Source organism: Symphalangus syndactylus, chromosome 18 (assembly GCF_028878055.3).
Source record: "Symphalangus syndactylus isolate Jambi chromosome 18, NHGRI_mSymSyn1-v2.1_pri, whole genome shotgun sequence".
NCBI classification, from domain to species: Eukaryota; Metazoa; Chordata; class Mammalia; order Primates; family Hylobatidae; genus Symphalangus; species Symphalangus syndactylus.
The window spans coordinates 22024474-22052309 of NC_072440.2; the positions used below are offsets into that span (position 1 = coordinate 22024474).

The 27836-nt window shown below is 56.9% G+C and overlaps 2 protein-coding genes across 10 annotated transcripts in view; one reads left to right on the forward strand and one right to left on the reverse strand.

The window, feature by feature from the left end:
- Nucleotides 1-2713: 2713 nt before the first annotated feature.
- Nucleotides 2714-27672, reverse strand: GGA1 (golgi associated, gamma adaptin ear containing, ARF binding protein 1). 9 transcript variants are annotated; one of them, XM_055251640.2, is made up of 17 exons: nt 27165-27672; nt 21817-21901; nt 18981-19056; nt 17438-17536; nt 15636-15759; nt 15104-15204; nt 14325-14405; nt 12637-12777; nt 12471-12552; nt 11035-11142; nt 10154-10306; nt 6620-6684; nt 5977-6149; nt 5007-5203; nt 4116-4285; nt 3766-3876; nt 2714-3680 (listed from the first exon to the last, which is right to left on the reverse strand). In XM_055251640.2, the coding sequence occupies exons 1-17, from the start codon at nt 27205-27207 to the stop codon at nt 3570-3572; spliced, it is 1920 nt and encodes a 639-aa protein (XP_055107615.1). In that variant the 5' UTR covers nt 27208-27672; the 3' UTR covers nt 2714-3569. The 9 variants fall into 9 exon arrangements, with proteins under 9 accessions (XP_055107615.1, XP_055107616.1, XP_055107614.1 ...); XM_055251641.2 differs by having other exon boundaries at nt 5007-5199; nt 5985-6149; nt 27165-27571; XM_055251639.2 differs by having other exon boundaries at nt 17438-17538; nt 18932-19056; nt 27165-27571.
- The window catches only part of LGALS2 (galectin 2), a 35312-nt gene continuing 35058 nt past the window's right edge, over nt 27583-27836 (forward strand). Inside the window, exon 1 of the mRNA XM_055251647.2 lies at nt 27583-27653. The gene's annotated coding sequence lies outside the window, so the exon portion shown is untranslated. The remainder of the gene's footprint in view (nt 27654-27836) is intronic.

The following is a 27836-nucleotide window of genomic DNA, read 5'->3' on the forward strand; positions in this document are numbered from 1 at the left end:
GTTTCGAGGCCCAAAGAGACTGGGGGAGGGGGTATGTCGAGAGACCAGGCAGACCGGACACAGTGGCTCACCACAATACTTTGGGAGGCTGAGGCAGGTGGATCGCTTGAGCTCAGGAGTTCCAGACCAGCCTGGGCAACCTGGCGAAACTCTATACAAAAAATAAAAATATTAGCCGGGCGTGGTGGCACGTACCTGTGGTCCCAGCTGCTCAGGAGGCTAAGAGGGTAGGATTGCCTGAGCCAGGAGGTCAGGGCTGCAGGGAGCTGTGTATACAACGCTGCCCTCCAGCCTGGCTGACAGAAACCTTGCCTCAAACAAACAAACCCCAAAAAACTGACTGGGGGCTGGGTGTGGTGGCTCACGCCTGTAATCCCAGCACTTTGGGAGGCCAAGACAGGTGGATCACCTTAGGTGGGGGTTAGCCTGACCAACATCGAGAAACCCCGTCTCTACTAAAAATACAAACTTAGCAGGATGTGGTGGTGCAGGCCTGTAATCCCAGCTACTCGGGAGGCTGAGGCAGGAGAATTGCCTGAACTCGGGAGGCAGAGGTTGCAGTGAGCCGAGATCGTGCCATTGCACTCTAGCCTGGGCAACAAGAGCGAAACTCCGTAAAAACAACAACAACAACAACAAAAAACGACTAGGCAGGAGCACGCTCCCAGGCTCCCAGGCTCCCAGGCCCTTGCCACTTCTCCTGGCTGCCACAAACAGACCAACAGTGTGCTGCGGTTGCTGAAAACCAAAATTAACTGCTGCCTCGGCCAAATCAACAGAAATGGAAGTGTGGCTTCGAGATCTGGGAAGTCCCACTGGTCTTGGCATGGCACCGGGGGTCACCCTTCAAGAGACAGAGCACACGCCTTCCCAGTGCACCGCATCCCAGCCCCTGAGACTGAAAAGCGCAGTGGCCCGGGCCTCTGTGCAGTAACATGGTATTTGGGGAAGGACTCCTCCAGGGAGTGGAGGCCCAGGGTCCTTTCCTCTGGTTAGAACCTACCCCAGACTCTCAGACAGATGCAGGGCTTCTGTGGTACCTTATGTCTTCGCCCTCAGGGTGCCACACTGGCTCCCAAGTCCTTGCCAGCTTGTGAACTCTTAGGACAGGGGCTGGCCCAGGGGCTGCTCAGGAAACACTGGAATGACTGACAGGATGGGTGGGTTAAGGTCAAGGCAAGGGAGAAAGTCCAAAGGCTGAAGGGACCCCACCTTCCCGTCCCCGGAACATCCTGGGTCACTCCAAAGCTGACAGCCTGGCTCCTTTGTCCAAGGACCCCCTCAGAGGGACCTTATAGCTCATTGAGTCCCTCTCCCCTTTTCCATAAAGGAAAGCACCTTCCTCAAAATCACACAGCAAGCCAGTGACCCAGCCAGAACCAGCCCCCAGACTCCCAGCTCACAGTCCCACCTGTTCCCCATGCCAACCTGTACTCCTCCCTGCCACGGCCAGTAATGGAGACTGTGCTGGAGGCGGTACTCCGGCACCACAAGTGGATGCTGCAGGCGATATGGTTTCATTTCAGGTAGAAGAAACTTCCAACTGGAGTTATCTTCAGGAGACATCACAAGTGTGGAGGCGAGTCCTGCAGGGTAGGGGAGGGGAACAGGAACGAGGCCACGTGGCTGAGACAGGGTGTCTGGAAGCCTCCAGCGGCCAGGCTCTGTCTGGAGGGCTGTGCCAGGGTGGGAGTCCCGCTGTAGGGATCTGATAGGAGGCTCCCGCGGGGCGCAGCTAATGCCTCTTGTTCCCTCAGCAGTAAGGCGGACATGGAGGAGCTCTCAGCCTGCGCTTCCAGTGTGGGCCCAGCAGAGAGGGGCCCCTTGCTTGCTGATGAGTGTTAAAGAGCGCATGCTGGGAGGCGGGTGTGCTGGGCAATTCTCCAGCATGTTACAACCATATCTAAGGAAAAGGGTTCAGCGGCCAAGTTCAGATTGGGAAACACTAGATTAGCAAAGTGAAAATGGCTTCTTAAATGAGGGACTTCCCAGGGTCCGTATGGGCTCATCAGCTCAGGAGAAACCGTGGGCGCCTCCCCAGACTCATCTGAGCAGGGAACACTTTCCTGCAGAGCCACACGCAGGGCTGGCCTCCCACACAACGGGGCCCATCTGCCTGGACCAGCGCCCCCTCGCTCCCAGCTGTGTGGCCTCGAAGCCACGCCCAAGCTTGGACCCCAGCCTCCTGGTTGGAGAAAACTCTGATAGCACTATGTGGGGCAGAGCTGCCGCTGGGAGTGGTGGGGCCCAGCTCAGGGTCCCTGGGTCTGCTCCCAAACAAACTGTGATTGGTGCTGGGCAAGGGAGCGACGTCTGGGGGGAGGGAGAAGCTGGGCTTGGACTTCCCTCCAGGGTGCTGCAGCATCGAGGTTGTGTGGAGGGCTGAGCACAGCAGGAGGAAGTCGTGAGCAGCCAGGGGCCTCCCCCTCGGTGTCTGTAGCAGCTGGGGCTCCTGCCAGGCCCTAGCAGTCGCCCACTTCCAGCTGGGACGGTCCTGGTCCACCACAGCCCAGCGCGCTCTCTGGTGACTCAGCACTGGCCACAGGCCCCTTTGCAGGGCCTCTTCCGGTGCAGGGCCTGGGGGTGGTGGGGAGGGGGCCCACGGCCTGACCTCCAAAGACGGAAGTGGAGAGGTCTACAGGGCAGCCCTGGGGAACGTGGACTTGACCCCTCCCATCTCCCTCAACCTCCGAAGGGCCACGAGAGCAGCTGGTCCAGGAAAAACGACGTTTTATTTTCATAAATACTCCTGCTCTCACTCACACACTGACCCCACTTCTGACCACGGACAGATGGATGGACAGACGTGAGACACCCATAGGAGGCCCCAGCAGAGGCCAATGAATGAAAGAGACACACTGAGAACTCTAGGCGCCCCACAGCCCCTTCCTGGGGCCATGGGCCTCTGGTATTACCCTTGAGCCCCCACAGTCCCTCGGGGCCCAATGGCAAAGGGAAACCCCCAGGAGGATCAGGGGCCAGGTGAGGTTCCCCCAGCCTGGCCCCCTGAGGCTGTGACCACAGGGCCAATCCGGAAGAAAAGCAGAGTCAAACCACACACCAGAGTGCAAATAGCTGGGGGTGTAGGCGTCACCCCCCAGTCACTGGGTTCCTATGGAGGAGGCCTGAGCTGGTTCCCAGCTCCAGCATGGCCCCCGAGTTATGGCTGGGCCTTCCCATAAGGCATAAGAGACAGGCGGGGAAGACCCCACCCCAGCTGGGGTTGGAGCTGGGCCTGAGGTCCTGGCCCTTCCCCGACAGCCGCGCTTCCTCCCCATGACCCAAGTTCTTCCAAGGCTACGCAGCCCCTCCCTCTCTGGGTCCCGGTGATGGAGACCCCAGTGGCACAAACCCAGGCCCAGCCTCCTACTGGGTTTGGCTCAGCAGGGGTGGGGCCGGAGCAGGAGGGGGAAGAGTCACTTGAGGCCTACAGGGGTGTGGGGAGAAGCACCAGGCCTGGGGGTGAATGGCCATGGGCAACAAAGGGTGTCCTTGGCCACCACTGCCTCCCTCCAGGCTGGACAGTGACCGGTCCCTCTGCCCCTTCCTCTCCCCAGCCCCTCTCTGTTCTAGAGGCTACCCCAGCTTTCGGGTGGGGGGAACTGGTCCACGTCCCCCATCTCGTTGTAGGTCTGGTCACCCATGGTGAAGGTGAGCTTGTAGCGGAGGCGAACCTTCTCCTGGGAAAGAGATGGCAAAGGCAGAGGGGTCAGAGGAGGAGAAGTGGCCGCCCCTACCCTGCAGCACTGCCTGGGGGCCCCTTACCTTCTGGGGGTTGGCAAGCAGCAGGACCTGGGTGATCGCTGAAGGGTGGACGATGGGGTTAAAAGCCGGCAGCTCCGTGCCCGAGGGTGGCTGCAGCTTCACCTTCATAACCTGTGGGCAGACGGCAGGATGGGCACAGCTAGCCCTGGCTGCTTGCCCTGCTCCGAGGAACCAGGCCCAGCCTGCCAGCTCCCCTCCGGTGATCCTGAGGCTCAGCCTTCTGGTCCCTTCTACCCTGACCACCCAGCAAGGGAGAGAGACCTGCCCCCCTGACAGGTGGCTCCCCACCCAGCTCCACGTCACCCTGCCTTGAGAGGAGGGAGGCAGGCCCTGTCCGACTGGCTTGTCACCTTGGGGACAGCTGACTGGAACACGATGTTGCGGATGGGCTGGGGGGCGGTACTCAGCATGGAAACCACTACCACCAGCACGTCGGAGCGCCCTGGCAGTGGGTCGCGGGCAAAATGGAAGAGGATGCGGAAGCCGTGCTGGTCATACACAGTCACGGGCAGGATGCTGCCTGCGGGAGAAGGTGGAAGGGTGATGGGACAGCTGAGCTACAGCACATCTGCTCTGCCCCCAGCCCCCACCCGGCTCGCCTCAGGAGCTGGCTGCTGTACTGGCAACAAGAGCAAAGCCCTCCTTTGGGGCCTTACCTGGACCCTGTGTGGCAGTGCAGGCAGGGGCACAGAGCGGTGCCCAGAGAGGGCAGGTGAACCCCAAGTCTGATAGTGGAGGCAGGACACCCACCCCGGAGCCGAGTCACAGCCCAGGTTCCCCCGATGCAGTGTGGCTGCTGCCTGGAGTGCTGGGGTGAGGGACTTGGTGAGGGTGAATCTCAAGCTGTGTGACCTCGTGGCAGTCACTCCCCTTTTCTGAGCTCAGGGTTCTCCTACTGGTGAGAGGGGCAGCTCTGCCTACTGCTGGGAGACACTGTGGGGGTAGTGTCTTTGGTCACAGGGAGCTCATAGAGGGCAATGAGGGAAGGGGCCCAGAGCCTGTTCCCTAGAGGTCTTCTTGCTTGTATAAGCCTGGAGTTTGTACAGCAGTCCTCTGGTTGCTCTGGGGCAGATAAGGAAACTGACTCCTGGGAAGGGGAGGGCCTTGTTCAGAGCTCCCCTCCGGTTGGCCAGTGGCAGAGCCAGGGGAGCCCCGCTTTCCCGCTAGCTTCCCCAGACAGAGCTCCTGACAGTGCAGCAAGCTGACCCAGCCCAGCCTGCGCCTACCCCAGCCCTACTCACTGGGCTTGATGGACTCCAGGGGCACAGTGATGCTGGCCAGTGAGAGCTCGGTTGGTACGGGCTGCTGCGGAGGCCTGGGGGGCTCTGGGGACACGGTGTGGAGAAGGCTGGTGGCGCTGGAGCTGGGGGAGCTGCAGCTGCTGCTCTTATTCTGCAGGTCCCGGAGTGTGAGCCGGGGGGCTGGCTGCTGCTTCTCCCTTAATGGGGGGACAGTGCATTAAGAAGTGATTCTTGGCCAGGCGTGGTGGCTCACCCCTGTAATTCCAACACTTTGGGAGGCTGAGGCAGGCAGATCGCTTGAGCTCAGGAGTTTGAGACCAGCCTGGGCAACATGGCGAAACCTGGTCTCTATAAAAAATACAAAAAACTAGCTGGGCGTGGTAGCGCACACCTGTGGTCCCAACTACTCAGGAGGCTGATATAGGAGAATCGCTTGAGTTTGGGAGATGGAGGTTGCAGTGAGCCGAGATCATGCCACTGCACTCCAGCCTGGGTGACAGGGTAAGGCTCCGTCTCAAAAAAAGAAAAAGAAGTGATTCTTTGGTGATGGAGAGATCAAGGGCACAGGAAAGGCTGGCACGTGTGGCTGTCTCTCTGGCCTTGGGTCTTCTTACCTTCAGAAGGAGCAGCTCTTGTTCTCCCTCCACCCTGCACCCCACCTGTTCACTCCAGCCCAGTGTCCTCCCCTCCGCTGGCCCTCTGGGCCTTTCTCAAGGGAGCTGGGAACACCTCGGGGGAGGCCAGGCCAGTGGGCCCAGGTCTCATAAACTGTGCTCTGTGAGATGGGCCCAGGTCTGCCTTGGGCACTATTGTGTTTCCAGAGGCAGGTGCAGTGCTTGGCATCTGCTGCTTATAGAACAAGACAGCAACGAGCCTCTCCCTGCTGGGCCTGGACAAGCCCAGGAAAAGTTGCTGGTTTGTGGGAATGGGGAGTGCTCCCCACCCCATGCCAGCCATGGTGGGCCCTCACCACCGCACTTGCTGGGACTCCGGGGGCAGCGACTGCTGCAGGAGCGTCTTCCCCAGGAGGTCTAGGTCGTCCAGACCGCTGCTTGTTGGCAGGGATGTCTGCGCTGGGGGTCGGCTTTCCATACTGGGGGCCTGGGCCAGAGCAGGGGCTGGGGGCTCAGTGGCATCAGACGACTGTGGGGAAAAGGATGCAGGTGGGGTGGGGCTGTCTAGAGAGGTGTCAGCATCACCTGATCCTGCCCTGAGGCTCAGTGTCCTCCCTGCAAATGGTATCTGGGAAAGCAGCCACAGAGGTGGGACCCCAGACCACCCATGTCCATGATGCAGGGTGGCTAGGTATGGTTGGGGGTTCTATATTCCAGGGACCTCTGTCACCCTCAAGGGAAAGGAAGAGGGATTGCCCATCTCAATCCCAATCCCAAAGGCTGGGCTGCAGCCCCAAGGCTGAGACTTGGGGAAGATACAGCTGGAGGTAAGGGGAGGCCCTCTACCCTGGGTGGGTGTCTCCAGGCCCCTGGGCCACCCCCTGGCCCTGGGCCCTTGAGTAGAGCCCATCCATCCTTTTAGTTTCTCCAGGCCGCTCGTCCCAGCTGCCCTGACCCTGGGACTGGGACAGGCCAGGCTAGTTTGTGGTCCCCTCCTACCTGGAAGCTGTTCCATCCGGTACCATCCAGGCTTGGGCCTGAAGGGGGTGTGGGGTCACTGAGGCCTGAGGGGAAAGCAGGAGAGAGGTGAAGGAGCTGGGCTGACCCTGCAGAGGCCAGAGAGCCGAGGGGCCATGTGTGCTGGCATGGGACTCCCTGCCCCTTTCTGAGGCTCAGCACGGAGGGGAGAAACCCACACTTTCAGAGGGAACCAGCAGCAGAGCAGAACTAGTAACCAAGATCTCGGCAGCCCCTTCTGCTGACCCCACACACGCTTCCCCTCTTCCTGGCCAGGCCACTGTTGTCTGTGCACAAAGACAACAGACATCAGGACTTTCATCTTCACTCGTCGTCTGGCAGCAGAGAGCCTGCAGGGCTGGGCTGCAAGGAGATGAGGTTCCTTTCCTCATGCATCCAGGCAAGCAGAGAGCAGCTCTGTGCCCGCCACTGGCCCACTCCAGGGACGCCTGCTGGGTGACTGTGGGCTAGGCACCGTGCTGGCTGAGCCACAGTGTCCCCAAAAATATGAGGACAGGGCTGGACTGGAGGCAACACTGAAGGCCCTGTTGGCCCTGGCACATGCCAGTGAGGCTCACTGGTACTACGGAGGGCTGGGGGGCCCTGTGGATGGCCTTGGAACTAGCTGCCAATGGGAAGGAGGCAGCAGGTCACCAGCCAGCCTGACCTCTGCCTGCCCGGGAATACTGTCAGCCAAGTTCACCCCAGATCTGACCTAGAGAAGATAAGGGATCTTGTTTCTACAAATCCTGAAAAAGTGAGGTCCAAACCGAAGTGCTACCTGAGAGGCAAAGGCAAGGGTACCAGGAAGCTGTGGCAGTTGGGTCTCTTCTAGATGCACTTCTTAGAGGCCAGAGATAAAGTGCATTGATGATGCCCTAGATGCATCAGGCCCTTCAGATGCTGGTCTTGCTTAATCCTCAAATAACCTTCAACGGTAGGGGTGAGCTTCTCAGCCCTCTTTTAGGGATAAGAAAATGGACTCAGAGTTGGTAAATAAACTGCCCGAGGACACATAGCTGGAAAATGGCAGAATCTGGACTCAGACAGAGCATGGCCTGACTGCCAGCATTTGAACACAACTCTGCCACTTGGCTGTGTGATATTGGGGGGTGACACCCTCATCTGCCAGGTGCAGTGGCTAATGTCTGTAATCCCAGCTATTTGGGAGGCTGAAGCTGGGGTTTGAGATAAGCCCAGGCAGCATAGAGACTCTACCTCTAAAGAATAAAAGGAAAAAAAATTAGCCAATGCCTGTGGTCCCATCTACTTGGGAGGCTGAGATGGGAGGATTAGTCGAGGCCAGAAGTTTGAGACCAGCCTGAGCAATATAGTGAGACCCCCATCTCAAAACCAAAAAGAGGTGGGCGCAGTGGCTCATGCCTGTCATCCCAGCATTTTAGGAAGCTGAGGTGGGTGGATCACTTGAGACCAGGAGTTCAATACCGGCCTGGCCAACACAGGTGAAACCCTGTGTCTACTAAAAGTAAACAAATTAACCGGGCGTGGTGGCACACACCTGTAGTCCCAACTACTCAGGAACCTGAGATGGGAGGATCACTTGAGACGGGGGAGGTTAAGGCTGCCTGAACACCCTCCTTGACGGACAGGAACCTGTCTCCCACCCCTGCCGTGAAGAGTGAGGACCAGCCCCCTGTGTGGCCCCAGGGCCTCCTCCATTCCCCAGGCCCAGGCTGCAGGCTGCCCTGGCACTTCTGGCTCCTGTGCCCCCATGCTTTGCCTCTAAGAGGAAAACAGAAGGAAGCTGGTGGCTCAGGACTGTGCCAATGCAGTGTGGGGACAGGAAGTGCGGCTGCATCTTGCTTCTCCTGTGGAGGTGGTGCTGCAGCTGCTAGCTGGGGGCTGGTGGCCCTGCAGTACTTCCCTACCTGCTGCCCCTCAGGTAGCTGCTACCCAGGGCTGGCTCCACAGGGGAAGATAAACCTTGTATGAACGTTCCTGTCCCTTGACCGTCCTTTACCTCTCTGTAGAATGGGGTAAAGGTCCTCTCCCTGCAGTCACCCTTGGCTCTGAATGAAGAGGGGGCGGCTGCATGGGGCTCGTAAGCGGCTTCAGGGAGGGTGCTGGCTGGTGGGTTCACAAAGGGAGCTCACAACTGGGCCTCCTTTCCCCTCAGCTCTCCCTCCACACTCCAGGTCCTCATTTCCTTTTCCTCGCTTATGAACAACAAGTCAGAGCAGCCCAGCTGCTCACAGTGTGGCTTCAGGATCAGAGCCCAGCTCAAGTCCTGGAGCCCTTTCTGCACAAGTCACCCAGCCTTTCTTCTTCTTTTTCTTTTTTTTGTGAGATGGAGCCTCGCTCTGTCACCCAGGCTGGAGTGCAGTGGTGCCATGTCGGCTCACCGCAACCTCCACCTCCCCAGTTCAAGCAATTTTCCTGCATCAGCCTCCCCAGTAGCTGGGACTACAGGCATGTGCCACCATGCCCAGCTAATTTTGTATTTTTAATAGAGACGGGGTTTCGCCATGTTGGCCAGGCTAGTTTCAAACTCCTGACCTCAAGTCATCCCTCTGCCTCGGCCTCCCAAAGTGCTGGGATTCCAGGCATGAGCCACTGAGCTTTTCTGTGCTGCCATTTCCTCATTGTGCAGTGGGGCTATTAACAGCACCTGCCTGCAGAGACTGTGAGGGTCACCTAAGACAGGACAGAGTGCAGTAGTGGGCACCACCTAAGGAAGCACTCCTGGAACCCAGGCAGACCCCACCCAGGGCGCCCCGGGCCCCCATCACTTCTTCAAGGCCTTCGGGTCTGGCTTTTGCTTCAGAACTGGCTCAGGAAACCACAGTCTCAATCTAGGCTTCCAACATATCCCTGAGGATTCCTTTGATGGGGCCCTAACAGCTCTGCTCTTCATCCCTTCAGCGCTCTCAGGAGGAGGCTGTTCTGATCTCAGCTCTCGGATGAGGCTGCTGCCCTGAGAGCAGCTGGAAACCCAAAAATGGTTTGGGCAGCTGGGACCGCTTTGCTGCTTCCCCGGGGTAAGCCTGGCCCCTGCTGGGCTCTGGAGCCGGAGCCTGCCCGGGAGTAACAGCAGGCCTGGCCCTGGACCAGCTTGGATCACCGAGTCCCTGGTGCTCTGGCCTTGGCTTCTCTGGCGCCTCTGGGTGCTCTGGAGCCCAGAGCCCTCGCTCTCCTCTTGGTGGATGAAGAAACTGCTGAACTTTTGCCCAGACAGTTCTCAATTCCAGGCTCTAACCTGTTGCAGGGAAATCCCCTGGTTTCCCCCCCAGGGCTGCCAGAGCCTGAATGCTGGTTAGCTTATCCGAGGCCAGCTTAGAGGCTGCCAGCCTCACCCTCTGGCCGTGTGGCCTCGCACAAGCTCCTAACTTCCCCGAGCCTCGGTTTCCTCAGTTGTGAAGTGGGCCTAATGCTCATCCACGTGCCCCACAGGATTCACACCTGGGGTACGTGGTTCTGCTACCTGTGAGTGGGCCCTGGGATCATGCCCCATCTGCTGCTGAGCCCGCCCTCCTCCAGGCCTGGCCCCTTCCTCACCCAGAGACATGAGCTCGTCGTCAAGCAGGGAAACTGAGGCACTGGGCTGCTCGGGGCTGGCCTGCTCGCCAGGGTGGGTGGGCATGGCTGGGTAGGTGGTGCCTGCAGGCGGGAGATCCAGGCCTGAGAGATCCAGCAGGGCCGAGGTGCTCCCTGGGGTGGGAAAGAAGAGGCTGGCAAGTCCTGGGTGTACACGTGTCTCTCGGAGTCCACAGGGGTTGCGGGGGAGCAACACCTAACCCCCGATGCTTTACCACTGGTCTCCTGCCTCCCCTTCCTTGGCCACACCAGCCTCTGCCTGGAAGCTGCTCAACAGGACTTCTCTTTGGCATATGATGGTACTTCTGTCCGGAATGTATTTCCTTCTTAGCTCTACTGGGCAAACTGCTACCCATCCTTAAGGCCCTGCTGAAACTTGGCTGCTTCCGTGCAGCGCCTCCATCCCCACTTCTCCCTAACAGAACCAATTCTAACCCCTTTTGTGACCCCCCAAGGCTGCCATCTTACCCTCATTAGAACTGAGTCTGTAATGTTTACTTTCCTAACCCCCCTTGCATTTTCTGATAAATAAAAGCCTCGGGGGTGTCATCTAGCCCTATACAACAGGTGCCAGATTTGTCAAATGAAAGAAAGCCTTCCTTCTTCCGCCTGTCCTCGCCAAACCCTCAGCTCCCCCACCAACATCCAGACTTCTTCCCCCACAGCTGCAGGCTTGGCACTGACTTCACCCTCAGCTCCCTCCCTGGGGCCTTTCCCATCTTAAGGGGCCAGGGTCACCCTGGCAGTCATTCCAGCTGCTCTGAGACCAGCACACCACCCTGCACTCTCTGTGCCCCTCCAGCCTGATGGGTGCCCTCCCAGCTCTCCTGCCACCTCCTCACCAGGGATGGAGCCGGCTGTGGCATCACCGTTGACCTCCTCACCCCGCACCAGCTGCTTATACAGGTTGATCACCTGAGTGAGGTTGTCATTGGCCTGCAGGATCTCCGCTGGAACAGGCAGGAGGGGAGAGGCCAGGCTGAAGGACTGTGGGGGCCTCTGGGCGGCGGGGGACGAGGACCCCACATCCATCACAGCCTGTGTGTGAGGGGAAGGGAAAGGGGCAGGGAAACAGCCCATCTCGTCTGCTGAGACTCTGGCCCTCCGCTACCTCCCTGGTCTCACCTCCCACCCTTCCCTCATTCACTCCCTGCCATGCTGCCCAGGCTGTCTCTCAACACGCTGGGCCCGCTCCTGCCTCCAGGCCTCCACTCCAGCTCTGCTCTCTGGCTGCCCCGGATCTCTGCACGGCTTCATCCCTTACTGCCTCCAGGTCTTCACCCAAGGCTCACCTCAGGGAGGCCTGTCCTAAATCCCTCCTGCACCACCTCATCCCTTCCCTGCTTCTCTTCCTCCATGTCATTCACTGCTGTGACAAACTGTCGGTGCTCACGGACTCGGTTATTGTCTGTCTCTCACTAAACTACCATGAGGAAGCTTTTGTCAACCTTTTTTTTTAAAATATAAATATATTTGAAACAGAGACTGGGTCTCTCTATGTTACCCAGGCTGGTCTTGAACTCCTGGCCTAAAGCAATCCTCCGACCTTGGCCTCCCAAAGTGCTGGGATTACAGGTGTGAACCACTGCACCCGGCCTTTTGCCAACTTTGATCAGTGCCAGATCCCTGAGGGCCTAGAACAGTGCCTGGCACCAATCAGGCCCTTGGCAACACTACCTGCCCGGGTGCCAGGGTGTGGGGCAATCTGGGCAGTGAGCCTTGTGGGTGGGGCTCTTGCTTAATGAGGGAGTGGATGGTGCCCAGACCGCAGCCCAAGTGGCCCAGGCTGACACGTGGGCAGAGATCAAGGTAAAGAACCTGGTATGTGGCCCTGGCAGAAGCCGTCAGGCTCAGGTCTGGAACTGCCCGGGCTGTGGGATGCACTCTTAGCTTCCATTCGCCCTCACCAGGGAGGAAGGTCTGGGGGCAGATGGCCCTCTGTCTCCCCTGGCTCTGCCACTGTTCTGCTCTGTGATCTGGGCAAGTCATTTTCCTCCCTTAGCCCCAGTTGTGAAAAGGGGATGGTTCTGCCTCCTGTGCAGCTGTGGGTAGTAAATGAGATGCCTGTTAAGGGGGCTGGCCCACAGGGCCTCTCAACAGCCGAGCGGCCCCTGCTGTATGTCCTCAGAGAGGAGAAACCCAAGGTCGGTGCTGGAGAAGGGGGCCCCCTGGTGGTGGCTCCTTCCAACTGCAGATACTTAGCAGGGCCTGGGGGAGGTGGGGGCAGGAGGTGGAGGGAGAGTGGGGGACCTGACCTCAGCACCTGCCCCGGGCTCACCTAAGGCCTCATCATTGTCCTCTGTGTCACTCGCCAGTCGGAAGAGCGTGGGCCGCATCCGCTCACAGCGCTGGTACAGTTCCTGAGGGCAGCAGGGTGGGCGGGTGAGGGTCCGCGTGGGCTGTGGAGTGGGCAGGGAGCGGGGTAGGCAGGGAGGCAGGCGCACCTTCATGAGGTCCTCGCTGCTGCCAGCTGCTGCACCACCCTGGCTGTGGCTCATCACCATCTCCGTGAGCAGTTTCACATTGTTGTTCACCTCCTCGATGGCATTCACCCGCTTCGAGATCTTCTCCATCCGCTTCTGGTCCTGGGGACACATTGGCCAAGGGCCCCTGAGAACCTTTGGCCTGGACGAGGCACTGCCCCCTGCCACTTGAGAGAATATGTGCTGGGATCTGGGTTGACAGCTGGGTGACTGTGGGATCAGACACCAGGTGGGGCTCCAGCAGGCCCTGCCAGGAGCCCCTCATGCCTAGGAAGGGCACACTGGTCCAAGAAGCCCCCAGTGCCCAGGCCTCTGCACAATCTCATCAGAATCTTCAGAGATGGCCCAGGAACCTGGGTTTCCAACCCCCTCACCAGATGCATCTGAAGGCCCAGGGCCCTAAACATCCACTGTGGTTCTCAGTGACTCTTGCCCTCCTTGTGTTTGCCCTTTCAAAGGAGGTTCCTGTACTTTATAGTGGAAGGGGACCTCTGTGGTCACTAGGTACAGCCTAGAAATGAGCATGAAGACCCTTCCAGTGTCTGTTGGTGCCTGGCAGATAGGGGAGCCCGTGCCTTCAAAGGCTGCTGTTGTGAGCAGCCCGGCTTTCCCCTGCCCCTCTGCTTACTGTGCGTGCCCCTCCGTTGCTGAGTGAAAAGTAGCAGTCCTCCCACCTTGGACTCCAAAGTGCTGGGATTACAGGCATGAGCCACCACATCCAGCTTTGAAACTTTTTTTCAGCCCTTTGGGAGGCCGAGATGGGAGGGTCATTGAGTCCAGGAGTTCGAGACTAGCTTGGGCAACAAAGGGAGACGCTGTCTCTACAAAAAATAAAATTAGCCGGGCGTTGTAGCGTGTGCCTTTGGTCCCAGCTACTTGGGAGGTTGAGGTGGGAGGATCGCTTGAGCCCAGGAGGTCGAGGCTGCAGTGAGCCATGATCATGCCACTGCACTCCAGAATGAGATCTTGTCTCAATGAAAAAAAAAAAGTTTCAGTAGGCACCCAGCAACATATGTATATTTACTTAAAAATTAAACATTTGGCCAGGCAGTGGCTCATGCCTATAATCCCAGCACTTTGGGAGGCCGAGGCAGGCAGATCGCTTGAGCCCAGGAGTTCCAGACCAGCCTGGGCAACGTGGAGAAACCCCTTCTCCACAAAAAAAAAAATACAAAAACTATACCGGTGTGGTGGCACACATATTTAGTGCTAGCGGCCTGGGAGGTTGAGGTGGGAGGACTGCTTGAGCCCGGGAGGTCGAGGCTGTAATGAGCCATGATCATGCCACTGTACTCCGGCCTGGGCAAGAGAGTGAGTCCCTGTCTCAAAAAAAGTCTCCTCATATACATACACATATACATACTTACATATATTCATGTATTTTTAAAAATATACTAAGGCCTAATTCATTTATAACTTTTGACGAAGAGGTAGTAGCCAGCCTCCCAAAGGCCCATCCAGAGCAGGTCATTCAGGCTGCCGGGAATTCTTCCCTGCACACCCTGGTCCCCCAGCATCAGCTTCTCTGCTGTGCCAGCCTGGGTCACTGCAGGGCTCCTTCCATGTGAAGACGCATACAGCCCCATCTCGGTGGCCCAGCTCAATACCCCCATCCCGCCTCCTCCCTGTGCTCTGGGTTTGGCCGCTACCTCCTGCACCATCTCTTTGATGAGCTTATTGGCTGCGCGGAGGTCTTCGGGATGGGAGCTCTTCAGCAGGCGGGCCAGCATCTGCAGAGACAGAGGGGTGTGACCTTGACGGCAGCACCTGGGCCAGGGGTCAGAAGACTGGAGTCACATGATGGCTCCCCTCTTCCTGCCTGTGGGACCTGAGTAAGTTACTTAAGCTGTCTGTGAAATGGTGAGAATTTACTGATACCTGATAGGGTGGCCACAGGCCAGCGGAGACACTGCGTGTAAAGTGCACACCGCAGCGCCTGGCAGAAATAAGTAATCAACAAATGGTGCTCCTTATATCCCCATGGCTGAGAACCTTTCTGGGACAATGTACAAGAACCTTAACAGTAGATACCCTCCAGGGCTGGGGCTAGGACTGGGCAGAGGGGAGCTTTTACTTTAACCCCTTTATTTTAATCTTACCTCCTCCTGGGCTGTTTAACTTTTCACCCACAAGTTTTAATTTTATTAACTTTTAACAAAAAATTAGTGAAATTCTTATAGAAAAGGTCAAAATACGCTCAAACTCCAGGGACACCAGACACACTCCTGTTTATTAAATGTGAGGATGCTGTATGGGACATACTCGGCACATATTAAGTGCCCAGTAAACAGTGCCCATCATCTTCGACGACGCCTGGGCTCAGTGTGTGCCTCTGTTCCAACGGCTAATGCCAGGGCAGCTAGGGATCAGAACCCACGGACCCCCACCTGGGCTCAGAGTCCCCATATGTACCTCCTTGGAGTCTCACCTTGGATTTCTCCTCATCTTCAAAGATCACATTCTTTGGCCGTGGAGGAGGAAGGGGAAAGGTAGTGTCATCTGGAAGCTTGGGGTCGGACTTTACAATCCCTGCATTAGATGAGTGTCAGAAAGGTTGTCAATATGTCCCAGGCCCAGGGGTAGGGGTGACATGGGGATGGGGGCAGGCAAGGGTAGGACAGAAGAGGAGGTCAGTCTTTTGCCAGCACGCTGGCTCTGGACTCTTAGTGGCCTGGGCCTACTCCTACCTACTCCATCAAAATTGCCTAGGGGAGATGGTTTGGGGCCACTCCCTGGAGACCACTCTTTGAGGGGAAGCTTGATTCGAACTCACCTTCTTTCCACCCAAGCTAGCCTCAGGCAGAGCACAGAAGGCCACACTAGCTGTACTTTCTCCAGGAGTTAAAGGACAGACCCATGACCTTGCTGGCTCAGAAGCCCCTGAAGCTGCTGGAACCCCAACTCATGGTGGGGGAGGGGAGGGCAGGCCCTGGTCGCCCCCCACCCTCTGTGTGCCTCACCCTGCTTCTTTAGCATCTGGTAGGCCTCTGCGATTTTCACCTCCTCGGGCAGGCCCACTGTCCAGCTGTAGAGGAGCTCCAAGATCTTGTTCTTCACCTTCTCCGATGTCCGAGAGCCCAGATACTTCAGGGACACAGTGGGGAGGCCTTTGATACTGCCCGGCCCCACTCACTTCAGCCTCAAGCCCTGTCCACACCCTACTGCCTCCCCAGGACTCCCCAGGAAGCCCTCTAGCCTACAGGGTCCTCACAGCCCCACTCAACCAGCCTGGGGTAGACTGAGTTCACCTACTACCCCTGCCACTTATTAGCTGGGTCAGCCCTCAGTGTCTGTTTCCCCACCTGCTAGATGGCACCACGGTGAGGATGCAGAACTGACATGAAGGACAGGCCTGCTCACAGTCGGCTCTGGGGACTTAGCCTTGACATCCCAGGGAAGAGGAGCCAGAGGCCTCCAGGCTGCCCAGGGAGGGGTGAGGGCGGAACTGGGAGGCCCTGGGCCTACTCTCCATCTCCTAGCAGCAAACTGGGCTGGGGAAAGTGGCTCTCACACCAGAGTCCCCTCTTGGGAGGAGAATGGGAGGCCATATGGATCATTCAGTAGCTGTGGTCAAAGGATGGATCTGAGCAAGGAAGGGCCAAGGGGGTGGGCTGTCCCTCAAACAGCTTAAGAAACGTTCACAGTGGCCAGAGGCTGTGGCTCATGCCTGTAATCCCAGCACTTTGGGAGGCCAACGCAGTGGATCACAAGGTCAGGAGTTCAAGACCAGCCTGACCAATATGGTGAAACCCTGTCTCTACTAAAAATACAAAGTTAGCCAGGCTTGGTGGTGGGCGCCTATAATTGCAGCTACACTGGAGGAAGAGGCAGGAGAATTGCTCAAACTTGGGAGGTGGAGGGTGCAGTGAGCTGAGATCGCGCCACTGCACTCCAGCCTGGGTGACAAGAGTGAAACTCCTTGTCAAAAAAAAAAAAAAAGAAAAAGTTCATGGTAGGTAGGCCGGGCATGGTGGCTCACGCCTGTAATCCTGGCACTTTGGGAGGCCACGGCAGGCGGATCATGAGGTCAGGAGTTCGAGACCAGCCTGGCCAACATGGTGAAACCCCCATCTGTACTATAAATACAAAAAATTAGCCGGGCTTGGTGGCATGCGCCTGCAATCCCAGCTACTTGGAAGGCTGAGGCAGAATTGCTTGAACCCAGGAGGCGGTGGTTGTGGAGCGCGGAGATCACGCCATTGCACTCCAGCCTGGGTGACAGAGCAAGACTCCATCTCAAAAAAATAAAGAAAAAGAAATGTTCACGGTCTGTGGGAAGACTCCTTGGGCTGAGCCAGGGATGGCCCGTCTGGAGCCAGCAGGCTCCATCACTCAGGTCTGTGGCCTTGGATGCTGAGGTCCAGGGAGGGTGCTCTTGTGTGGTGGGGACAGAGATCAGGTAGGGTTCTGTGGCCAGGTCCACAGGGAGTGATTTCAGGCCAGAGATCGCTGACACATATGGCCATCTGTCAGCTTATGTATTCCCTGGTATCATTTCTCCCTAAGCACCAGGCAGCTCCATGGCTGCCCCACCCCTGGCCAGCCTGGAAACACTCCTCCGAGACCCCAGGCTGTCCCAGAATCAGGTATGAGGGGACTGTGAGAAGGGATCTGTGTTTGTCCTAGGTCTGAGTTCTAATGGGGGGCTGAGGTGACACCCCAGTGGGAGACTCCCTGGAAAAGTTGCTCCACAATCTGAAGGTCCTCTTTCCTCTCCCCACATCCGACAGGGCAGGTCTGAGCTTGGGCTGGGGGCACCAACCTTGGGAGACACGACCTTGATGAGCTCGTTGAGAAAGCGGAACTTGCCCACTTCGTCGTGGAACCGCTTGCCGCAGCTTTTCATGCATGTTTCCAACACCTGTGCAGGGAGGGGGGATGAGAGGGGATGCCCAGGAGCATCAGAAGCCGTGGCCTCCCTCCCACGCCTTGGAGAGGGGCCAGAAGCCCATGGGTGGGCATTCAGAAGGGAGGGAATGGCCTGTGAGGATGGAAGATTCACAGTCACAGAGGCCTCTGGGAGTGGTCATCACTTCCATGGGAGATAGGGTCAGGAGACCTACAGTGCCCAGCAATGCCCAACCTGTAGCAATGCTCTAGTCCCATTCATAGCTTAGGCCCCACATCTGGGTACCAACTGTACATTATTTTCTTACTATTTTTCCTTTTTTTTTTTTTTTTTGAGACAGAGTTTCACTCTTGTTGCCCAGGCTGGAATGCAGTGGCACGATCTCGGCTCACTGTAACCTCTGCCTCCCAGGTTCAAATGATTCTCCTGCCTCAGCCTCCCAAGTAGCTGGGATTACAGGTACCCACCACCACGCCTTGCTAATTTTGTATTTTTAGTAGACACGGGGTTTCTCCATGTTGGTAGGCTGATCTTGAACTCCCGATCTCAGGTGATCTGCCCGCCTTGGCCTGCCAAAGTGCTGGGATCACAGGCGTGAGCCACCAGCCCGGCCTATTTTTCCTTTTTTAAAAAAACCTTATATAGGCAACATCTACCTTGGCCTTATCCTAAGCTATATCTATGAAATCATAGGACTAGTTATACTTGAGAAAAAAATGTTAAAACAAATATGTAACAATAATGATTATTATTTAGAGATGGGGTCTCACTCTGTTGTCCAGGCTGGAGTACAGTGGCACAATCATAGCTCACTGTAGCCTTGAACTCCTTGCCTCAAGCAAGCCTTCTGCCTTGGCCTCCCAAAGTGCTGAAATTACAGGTGTAAGCCACTGCACCCAACTAAACACATAAGTATTAAAAGAGAAACTGTTTCTCTACCACCACTTAAAATCAGCTTTGCTCCATGGTGGGTTGGTATGTGGCCCATGCTGGGGGCCACAGACAGTACACCCCTCTCTCCTCTGCTATTGAACAGATGCAAAACCTCAGGCCTGAGCCCAAGCACCACCCCTTAGCTTTACAAACGTGCAGATCTCTGGATGCAGATACTCCAGGAGTGTGGCCTTGGCAGGTCTGGGTGGAGCCCTGATTCCATGTGTTGAACACACTTCCTGGAGAGGCAGCCGATGTGCAGCTGAAGCAAGGAACCCCTGGACCAGATGACCCTAGAGGGCCTTCCCTCAGCAACAGGCCTACGTGTGTGGATGCTGGGGTGGGAGGCCAGCCCGCCGGCTGTGGTGGGACCCTTGGGGCGGGTCCGGACCTCCATCCTGGGCCATCTTAGCACAACTCTCCTGGGCTCTGAAGAGCCTTATGGACCCCAAGAACCTCAGTCTTGGCCTCCTTTGGTATCGTCACATGGCGGGGGACAGATGGTGGCCTCTCCCCTTCTCACCGTCAAGGCCTGGATGGCCTCCCACTCCTGCGGGGACTGGATCTTGTGGGCCAGCAGCCGGGTGGCGAGTGGAGGCCTGGGTGGAAGGAACAACACAGAGCCAGAGTCGCCATGGAGTCCCGGTCACCCCAGGGGAGGGCCATGACCCCAGCCCGCCGGGACTGCAGCCCTTCTCCAAGGAGCCCTGGTCACCCTAGGGGAGGGTCACCACCCCAGCCCACCGCCGAGACTTCAGCCCTCCAAGGTTTCTGCAGGCATATGCAAAGGCCCAGCTCCCTCTCCAGATCAGATATGGCCTGAGGTTGTGGCAGGGCAGGGCCAGGCAGAGACTGCAGGCATGGACCTTCAAAAGGTGTGAGCTCAGCTCCTGGGCTGGCCTAAGAACTCTGATGTGTCACGTCCTTGGCTTGGCTTGCCATAGAGACAATTACAATATGCCACGAGAGACGGGCAGACACAGTTCCCTGGGAACTTAAGGTGGCAAAGGACGTTCTGCTGTGGCAAATCAGAGCAGCTTCATGGTGGAGGTGGTGACATCATCTACCAGAGTGTAAAAGACCCGTCACCAGTGACGGTAAGAGCTCACATGTGCTGAACTGGTTGTGTGAGGAGGCTCACATGCACTTTGCTGCCTAAGCTGCATAAGGCAGGCAGCACTGTCATTCCCGCCTCACCGTGGGAAGTTCCTTCAACTGTGAAGAAACTGACACTCAGAGGCAACCACTCACCCGAGGTTACTCAGCTAGGAGAGGGAACGGGACTCATACCCAAGCAGCATGACTCCAAAGCACACACACCGTTTGTGGTCCCGAAACTTTAGTATCACCTGGGGAGCCCACCAAGAATGTCCACTCCCAGCCAGGTGAGGTGGCTCACACCTGTAATCCCAGCACTTTGGGAGGCCGAGGCAGGCAGATCACGAGGTCAGGAGATTGAGACCATTCTGCCTAACACAGTGAAACCCCTTCTCTACTAAAAAATACGAACGAGTTAGCCGGGCGTGGTGGTGGGCACCTGTAGTCCCAGATGCTTGGGAGGCTGAGGCAGGAGAACCGCATGAACCCAGGAGGCGGAGCTTGCAGTGAGCCGAGATCGCGCCACTGCACTCCAGCCTGGGCGACAGAACAAGACTCCGTCTCAAAAAAAAAAAAGAATGTCCACTCCCAACCCCCCACTGGAGAGTCGAGTCTGGGGGCAGTCCAAGAATATGCATTTACTTTATTTATTTTTTTGAGATGGAGTCTCACCCTGTCACCATGCTGGAGTGCAGTGATGCAATCTTGGCTCACTGCAACCTCGGCCTCCCGGGTTCATGCGATTCTCCTGCCTCAGCCTCCCGAGTAGCTGGGACTATAGGCGCACACCACCGCGCCTCACTAATTTTTGTATTTTTAGTGGAGACGGGGTTTCACCATGTTGGCCAGGATGGTCTCAATCTGTTGGCCTCGTGATCCACCTGCCTTGGCCTCCCAGAGCGCTGGGATTATAGACATGAGCCACCACACCCGGCCTTATTTTTTATTATTTATTTATTTACTTATTTTTTGAGACGGAGTTTCACTCCGTCGCCCAGGCTGGAGTGCAATGGCACGATCTTGGCTCACTGCAACCTCCACCTCCTGGGTTCAAGCGTTTCTCCTGCCTCAGCCTCCCGAGTAGCTGGGATTACAGGCATGCACCACCACGGCCGGCTAATTTTTTTTGTATTTTTAGTAGAGACGGGATTTCTCCATGTTGGTAAGGCTGGTCTCAAACTCCCAACCTCAGCTGATCCGCCTGCCTCGGCCTCCCAAAGTGCTGGAATTACAGGTGTGAGCCACAGAGCCTGGCCTATTTTTTTATTTTTTAAGAGATGAGGTCTCGCTATGTTGCCCAGGCTAGCCTCAAGGGATCCTCCTGCCTTGGCCTCCCCAGTAACTGAGATTACAGGTGTGCACCACCATGCCTGGCTAAGAATGTACATTTCCGACAAGCATTCTAGGTAATTCTTTGTTTTCTTTTTTCTTTTTTTTTTTGAGACGGAGTCTTGCTGTCGCCCAGGCTGGAGTGCAGTGGCGCGATCTTGGCTCACTGCAAGCTCCACCTCCCGGGTTCACACCATTCTCCTGCCTCAGCCTCCTGCTTTGTTTTGTTTTTTGAGACAGAGTCTCACTCTGCTGCCCAGGCTGGAGGGCAGTGGTGCAATCTTGGCTCACTGCAGTCTATGTCTCTTGGGTTCAAGCAATTCACCTGCCTCAGCCTCCTGAGTAGCTGGGATTACAGGCGCGTGCCACCATGCCCAGCTAATTTTTGCATTTTTAGTAGAGACGGGGTGTCACCATGGTGGCCAGGCTGGTCTCAAACTCCTGACCTCAGGTAATCCGCCCACCTCGGCCTCCCAAAGTGATGGGATTACAGGCATGAGCCACTGTGCCTGGCCAACATTCTAGGTGATTCTAACACAGGTAGTTCTGGTTCTCCCTTGAGCAAAGGACCGACTGGCCTCCTCCCAATTGGGAACATGCAGTTCTCCCTCTGGGGGGCCTTTCCCCACAAAGCACTGGCTGCGGGTCCAGCAGCCCCGGGTCTTACCAAGCTCCGGACTAGCATTTTCTCCCTGTGAGATGTGGGGGCAGATCTGAGTCCTCTGAGCCTTGATTTACCTGTTAAACGGATCCAGCAAGGCCCACCCCAGAGAGTGACACCCAAACAGCATTCAGTGCCAAGTGCCCCATCCTCATCACTTTGTGAATACGTTCAGAATGAAAACCAGGTCTCCACCCACCCAGGCCATTGCACCCGAGACTGGGTTCTGGAGAGTGCAGGGCAGTGCAAACAAGCGGGGCCGGCCACCTACCCCTCAAAGTCCTCGTTGAGCTGCTCGCAGAAGCCGTTGATGCTGGCCCAGTCGAGCTCCTTGTTCAGGGGGTTCGTGGCTCTATCTGGAAGAGGAGAGCTGGGGTCATTGTGGCCCGGCAGTGGGATTCCTGCTCTTCCACTCCTGACCCTGGCAAAGGTGTGGTCAGGAGTGGGAGGGGAGCGTGACTGAGCACATGGGAAAGCTCTCCCCTTGCCTTCCTGCCCAGACAGCCTCAAGACCTGAGTGTGGGTATAAACAGACAGATGAGCACAGCTGCCCTCCAAAGGGCCCCACTTTTAGAGACTATGGTCAGGGCCCTTCTCCTCCTCCCCACTCCTCCCACCCCTGCAGCTGGACCTATCACGCCAGCCCCACCTCCTCTGATTCTGCTGAGAACAGTGTCTCCATAATTCTCATGAAATTTATGTTCAGAGGAGATCCAGAAGTAAGGGAGAAAAAAATTATAGTCCCGCCCTCAAGGAGCTGTGTAGCTGGGAAGTGGGCCAAGGGAAGCTAGGTTCTCAATAGTGTGACAGAGGGAAGCCAAGGAGCTGTAGAAACACAGAGGAGGGGCCGGGCGGGGTGGCTCACGCCTGTAATCCCAGCACTTTGGGAGGCTGAGGTGGGCGGATCACGAGGTCAGGAGATCAAGACCATCCTAGCTAACACGGTGAAACCCCGTCTCTACTAAAAATACAAAAATTAGCCGGGCTTGGTGGCAGGCGCCTGTAGTCCCAGCTACTTGGGAGGCTGAGGCAGGAGAATGGCTTGAACCCGGGAGGCGGAGCTTGGAGTGAGCGGAGATCACGCCACTGCCCTCCAGCCTAGGTGACAGAGGGAGACTCCATCTCAAACAAACAAAAGAGAAACACAGAGGAGGGGACTCAGTTCAGTTTGGGGCTGGGGAGGCTGCCTGGAAGAGGCAACACACAAGCTGGGACCAGGAGGAGTCACCCAGGCTGGAGCTGGTCCACCTCTGACCCGCGCATGGCTGTATGGGCAGGAAAGATGCGGGTAACCACACGAGGCAGAGAATGAGGGGCCTCAGTAAGGAGTGTGGGTCTTACCATCACACCAGGTTCAGAAAGCCTTCATTCCCTTAGGAGTGGCTCCGGTGTCCCTTTCCCTAATCCTCTACTCCTGTCCAAGGTAGCAGTGCTGGGTCGGTTCTCTTTCGTGTCCCCCAGCCTGCTATGGCACTGCATCCCAGCCACTCATGTCCACACCTGTCTCCCCTTGGCAAATGAATGAGCAGTCAGCTGAGGGCAGGCAAGGGGTGAGGTTCTGGGGAAGTCTGAATCCAGAAATGGATAGTGGCAAGGAAAGAAGGCCAACAGGTCTGCGTGAAGTGGTGTAAACACGACCAGACAGTTACCCCTTTTAACCCCCAATACTGGTTAAACAACAATCTAGGTTACGTGCTTCCCTGAACCTCCATTTCCCATCTTGTAAAGTTGGAATGAAATACGGATTTTTTTTTTTTTTTTTGAGATGAGTCTCGCGCTGTCGCCCAGGCTGGAGTGCAGTGGCACGATCTCTGCTCACTGCAAGCTCCGCCTCCCGGGTTCATGCCATTCTCCTGCCTCAGCCTCCCGAGTAGCTGGGACTACAGGCGCCCGCCAACACGCCCGGCTAATTTTTTTTGTGTTTTTAGTAGAGACGGGGTTTCACCATGTTAGCCAGGATGGTCTCGATCTCCTGACCTCATGATCCGCCCGTCTTGGCCTCCCAAAGTGCTGGGATTACAGGTGTGAGCCACCGTGCCCAGATGTATTTTTTTTTTTTTTTTTTTTGAGACGGAGTCTCGCTCTATCGCCCAGGCTGGAGTGCAGTGGCGCGATCTCGGCTCACTGCAAACTCTGCCTCCTGGGTTCATGCCATTCTCTTGCCTCAGCCTCCAGAGTAGCTGGGACTACAGGTGCCCACCACCATGCCCGGCTAATTTTTTTTTTTTTTTGTATTTTTAGTAGAGACGGGGTTTCACTGTGTTAGCCAGGATGGTCTCCATCTCCTAACCTCATGATCCACCCGCCTCGGCCTCCCAAAGTGCTGGAATTACAGGTGTGAGCCACTGCACCTGGCCTGTATTTTTTTTTTTTTTTTTTTTTTGAGAAAGAGTCTCGCTCTGTCGCCCAGGCTGGAGTGCAGTGGCGAGATCTCGGCTCACTGCAGTCTCAGCCTCCTGGGTTCAAGCGATTCTCCTGCTTCAGCCTCCTGAGAGTAGCTGGGATTACAGGCATCCACCACCATGCCCAGCTAATTTTTTTGTATTTTTGGTAGAGGTGGGGTTTCATCATTGTTGGTCAGGCTGGTCTCGAACTCCTGACCTCAAATGATCCACCCACCTCGGCCACCCAAAGTGCTGGGATTGCAGGCATAAGCCACTGCGCCTGACCGAAATATGGATTTTGGATGACAAAATACTTTTTGCATGGGAAGGCCATGGGGGCAGCCAGAGCCCGATCTTCATTTCTCCACAGCCCACCTCTAAGCACCACCCCTTCCCAGCCAGTTCTGCCCACGCCGGAGTACCGAGCTGAGGGTGTGGAAGGACACAGCCCAGGAGGTAGAACAGAGACGGATATGTGGACAGGAGGCTGGGGACTGACCCAGCATGTGGCGCCTGCCCTGGGCCATATGTTATGGCAGGGGGCCCAAAGCCCTGGAATCCCAGTGGCTGGTCGCCATTCGTCCAACTCAGATTTAAGTATTCTGGACGCTGGGGCTCCAGCAGTGAACAGACAAAATCCCTGCCCTCCTCAAGTTCACTGCCCAGCAAGAGAAACAACGAATACTCAGATTAACAAACCCCGTGTACTGCAAGACTATTGCGAAATGTTACAGAGCAAAGCATAGCAAGGAGAAGTGCACACAGCCTGGGGGGTGGGGGCTGCGCTCCTCTCCGGGAGGGTTCTCGGATGGCTCTGGAGCCCTTGGGAGCTGCTCTCTGGGAGGGCTCTCAGAGCTGAGCTGAGATCAGAAGGACGAATGTTCTCTCTGGATCTAGATGTGTCCCAGGAGCTCCACAAGACCCTCTAGTCTCTCGGAAAAATGAAGCCCCTGTTGACTTCCTGGGGATACCAGGAATATGACCCTCCCCAACCCAGGGGTAAGGGTAACTGTCTACTCTGCCTCCAAGTCCCCAAAGGCTGGGGAACATCAGTCTAAAGTTAGAGAATCACTCCCATTCAATGACACCCAGCTGGAAGACCCTAAACAGGAAGTCCCTTAAAGTGTCAAAGACACGTGAGTTGGAGTGAGGTCAGAGAAGCTGCTTCTGGATTGCTCCTGGGTCAGACGCCAGTGAAGAGGAAGCGCTGGCATCATGAGACATCATCTTTCTCCCCCTGCATCTGGCTGAAAGCCAGTGCCTCCAGATCCAAGGAGATCTGACTGACCTCCTTGGCCCATAGCCCCTGAACCTCAGCTGTCTTAATTCTACCTGAGGGGAGTACCCTCCCTAGCAGGCAGTTGGGGAGAACACCTAGAGAGGGAGGGAGGTGTTTCACAACAGGGTAAGACTCCACCCTGCCACTCTACAGTGCTGGCAATAACATCATTTACCTCACCAGGCTGGGCGTGATGGCTAACGCCTGTAATCCCAACACTTTGAGAGGCCAATATGGGCGGATCACTTGAGGTCAGGAGTTCGAGATCAGCCTGGCCAACACGGTGAAAGCCCATCTCTACTAAAAATACAAAAATAGCTGGGCGTGGTGACACGCACCTGTAATTCCAGCTACTCAGGAGGCTGAGACAGGAGAATCACTTGAACCCGGGAGGTGGAGGTTGCAGTGAGTCAAGATTGTGCCACTGCACTCCAGCCTGGGTGACAAGAGCAAAAACCCGTCACACACACACACACACACACACACACACAAACAATAAAAAAACAAAACAACTAGAAGCTACCCTTTACTTCCAGCCTCCACAAGGGAAGAGGGAAGATCTTACAATTCTGCTAGGACACAAAGGGGAAGGAAAGGAGAAAATCCCAGCCCCAATGTGTCAGGGCCCAGCCTAACCCAGGCATCTCTAACTTCTGCCTGGTTTTAGACTCTCTGGACTCTCAGAAAACCTCCACTGTTGCTAAACCTGAGAATGTTTTGTATGACCCAACAGCTCAAGTCCTGTGTCTGAGATCAGTCAGCCAGGGGCCCACCCATCCTCCAGCCCAGTTGCTGCTGAGACCCAGGCGGACACTTGTGGCGTTCACAACGGTCGAGGGCTGCTGAGTGCCCCTTTTCCACCCCCTGTCCCTCTGCTGGCTAGGATGACTTTGAAACATCCCTGGAGGTTTGGTTCTGGGGCCAACCTCGTGGTTCAACTCTGTTCACGCCTGGCTTAAAAGGGGCCGGCCATGACCCCAAACCACGCCAGACAGTTGCCGGTGTGCCCGGGTCCAAGAGGCTTCCCTGAGACCCTGGCAACGACGGGGTCCCAACAGCGGTTAAAGCCTTGGGAGAGAGCCCTCACTAGACCAGGGAGAAGCCAGCCACGGCTTTCAGGGGCAGGGTCCAGGAGCGGGGCCGTGAGAGCGGGGGATCATCAGGGCTGTGGGTTAAGGAGGTCAGGTGGAGGGTTTGGGGGCTAGGAAGCCTAAGCAATAGGAAGCTGTGTCTGAGGAGAAACAAGAAAAAAAGGGGTGTAGAGGCCTTTGAAGGAAGTTCAGCAAGAGCTGGGAAAGGCATCTTGGAGCTGAGGGGCTAGGCTGAAGGGAGTGACAGGGAGCTGGGAATTATTAATACTTCTGGAGTCTAAGACCCTCCCAAGCCTGTAGGGTGCGGGGGTTTCTCACTGTGTGGCCAGAGACTGGGAGCGGCGGGGGTAATCAAATGGGGCAGTGGGTCCTCCCTTCCAGGACAGAGTAATGAGCAAATGTGACTAGTTGCGGGCTCCAAGAACGCCACGCACGGCCAGAGGGTGGGGGATTCGGGGCCTGAGAATAGTAGGGTCCCTCCCTCCCGGGTGTGAGATGCAACCCCGGGGGACCGCTCGCGTGCTCCTTCCCCGGGCCGCTACTCCGTGGAGCAATGTGAGCCTGGGGGGTTGGAGGCTGCTCGCTCCGTCCCGGGGGTTCCCGGCGCAGCTCACTCCCCGTCCCAGGGGTCGTGGCCCAGGGATCCGACAGGTGGGCGGCGCCCGCTCTCACTGATGGACCGCGCAGGGGCCGGGGTCCTCCATCGCTCTAGGGTCTGAGAGACCGACTGAAGACACCGCCCCTCCCGGGCCCGGGGCGGGGCGTGAGGAGGGGGCGACCCGTACCCCGCCCCCGCCGGGAAGGGGCCCGCCTCGTGCCCCCGGTTCCGGTTCCGGTCCGGCCCGCGCCCCTCCCGGACACTCACTGATTCGCGCCTCCAGAGTCTCCGGCTCCATCGCGGGCTCCATCCGCCACCGGCCCCCAGCTTCGGCACCGCCCCCCGCCCCCTGCAGCTCTCGCGGGACCTCCTGGGCACCGCCCTCTGCCGATTAAAGGGGCAACGTCCGAACGGGCGCGCTCGGCACCATAGAGAGGCCAACGAGCTCGCCCAGAGCGTCACCTACGCGCCCAACCCCTCCCCCACGCGGCGTCTACGTTGCAGCTGGGACCGGCCGCCTGCTTTTCCGTTCCCGGCGCTCAGGCGGGAGAGGAAGCGGAGAAACTGGAGGCTAGGGGCAGCACCATGGAAACCCCAAGGGACGCTCTAACTCGTTCTGCGTCACGGAGATGTCTGTGACCGCCTCCGGAAGAATGCGGGCATGTTGCTGAGGAGCTCTGAGGCCACTTCCGGAGCTCTGAGCGGGTACTTCCGCTTAGAGTCGAACGTGGGAGAGTCCCTTAAAAGGGCGATAAGGTACATCCTTATGTACCTTGGCCGCTGTGAAAATGACGAAAATAAATCAGTTTCTTGAGTGCTTACAGTATTCTGGGCATTGTCCTAAGCACTATTTGTAATTAATCCATTTAGTTCTGACTCCTTACAACAAACCCACCATATAATTAGTCGGCCTGAGGCCGCACAAGTAGCAGAGCCTGA

Coding starts and splice junctions, on each gene's coding strand:
- GGA1 (XM_055251639.2), bottom strand. CDS start 27,207: ATGGAGCCCGCGATGGAGCCGGAGACTCTGGAGGCGCGAATCA. Junction 21,902..27,164: donor GACTCTGGAGGCGCGAATCA/GTGAGTGTCCGG, acceptor CTCCTCTTCCAG/ATAGAGCCACGAACCCCCTG. Junction 12,553..12,636: donor GCAGCGAGGACCTCATGAAG/GTGCGCCTGCCT, acceptor TGCTGCCCTCAG/GAACTGTACCAGCGCTGTGA.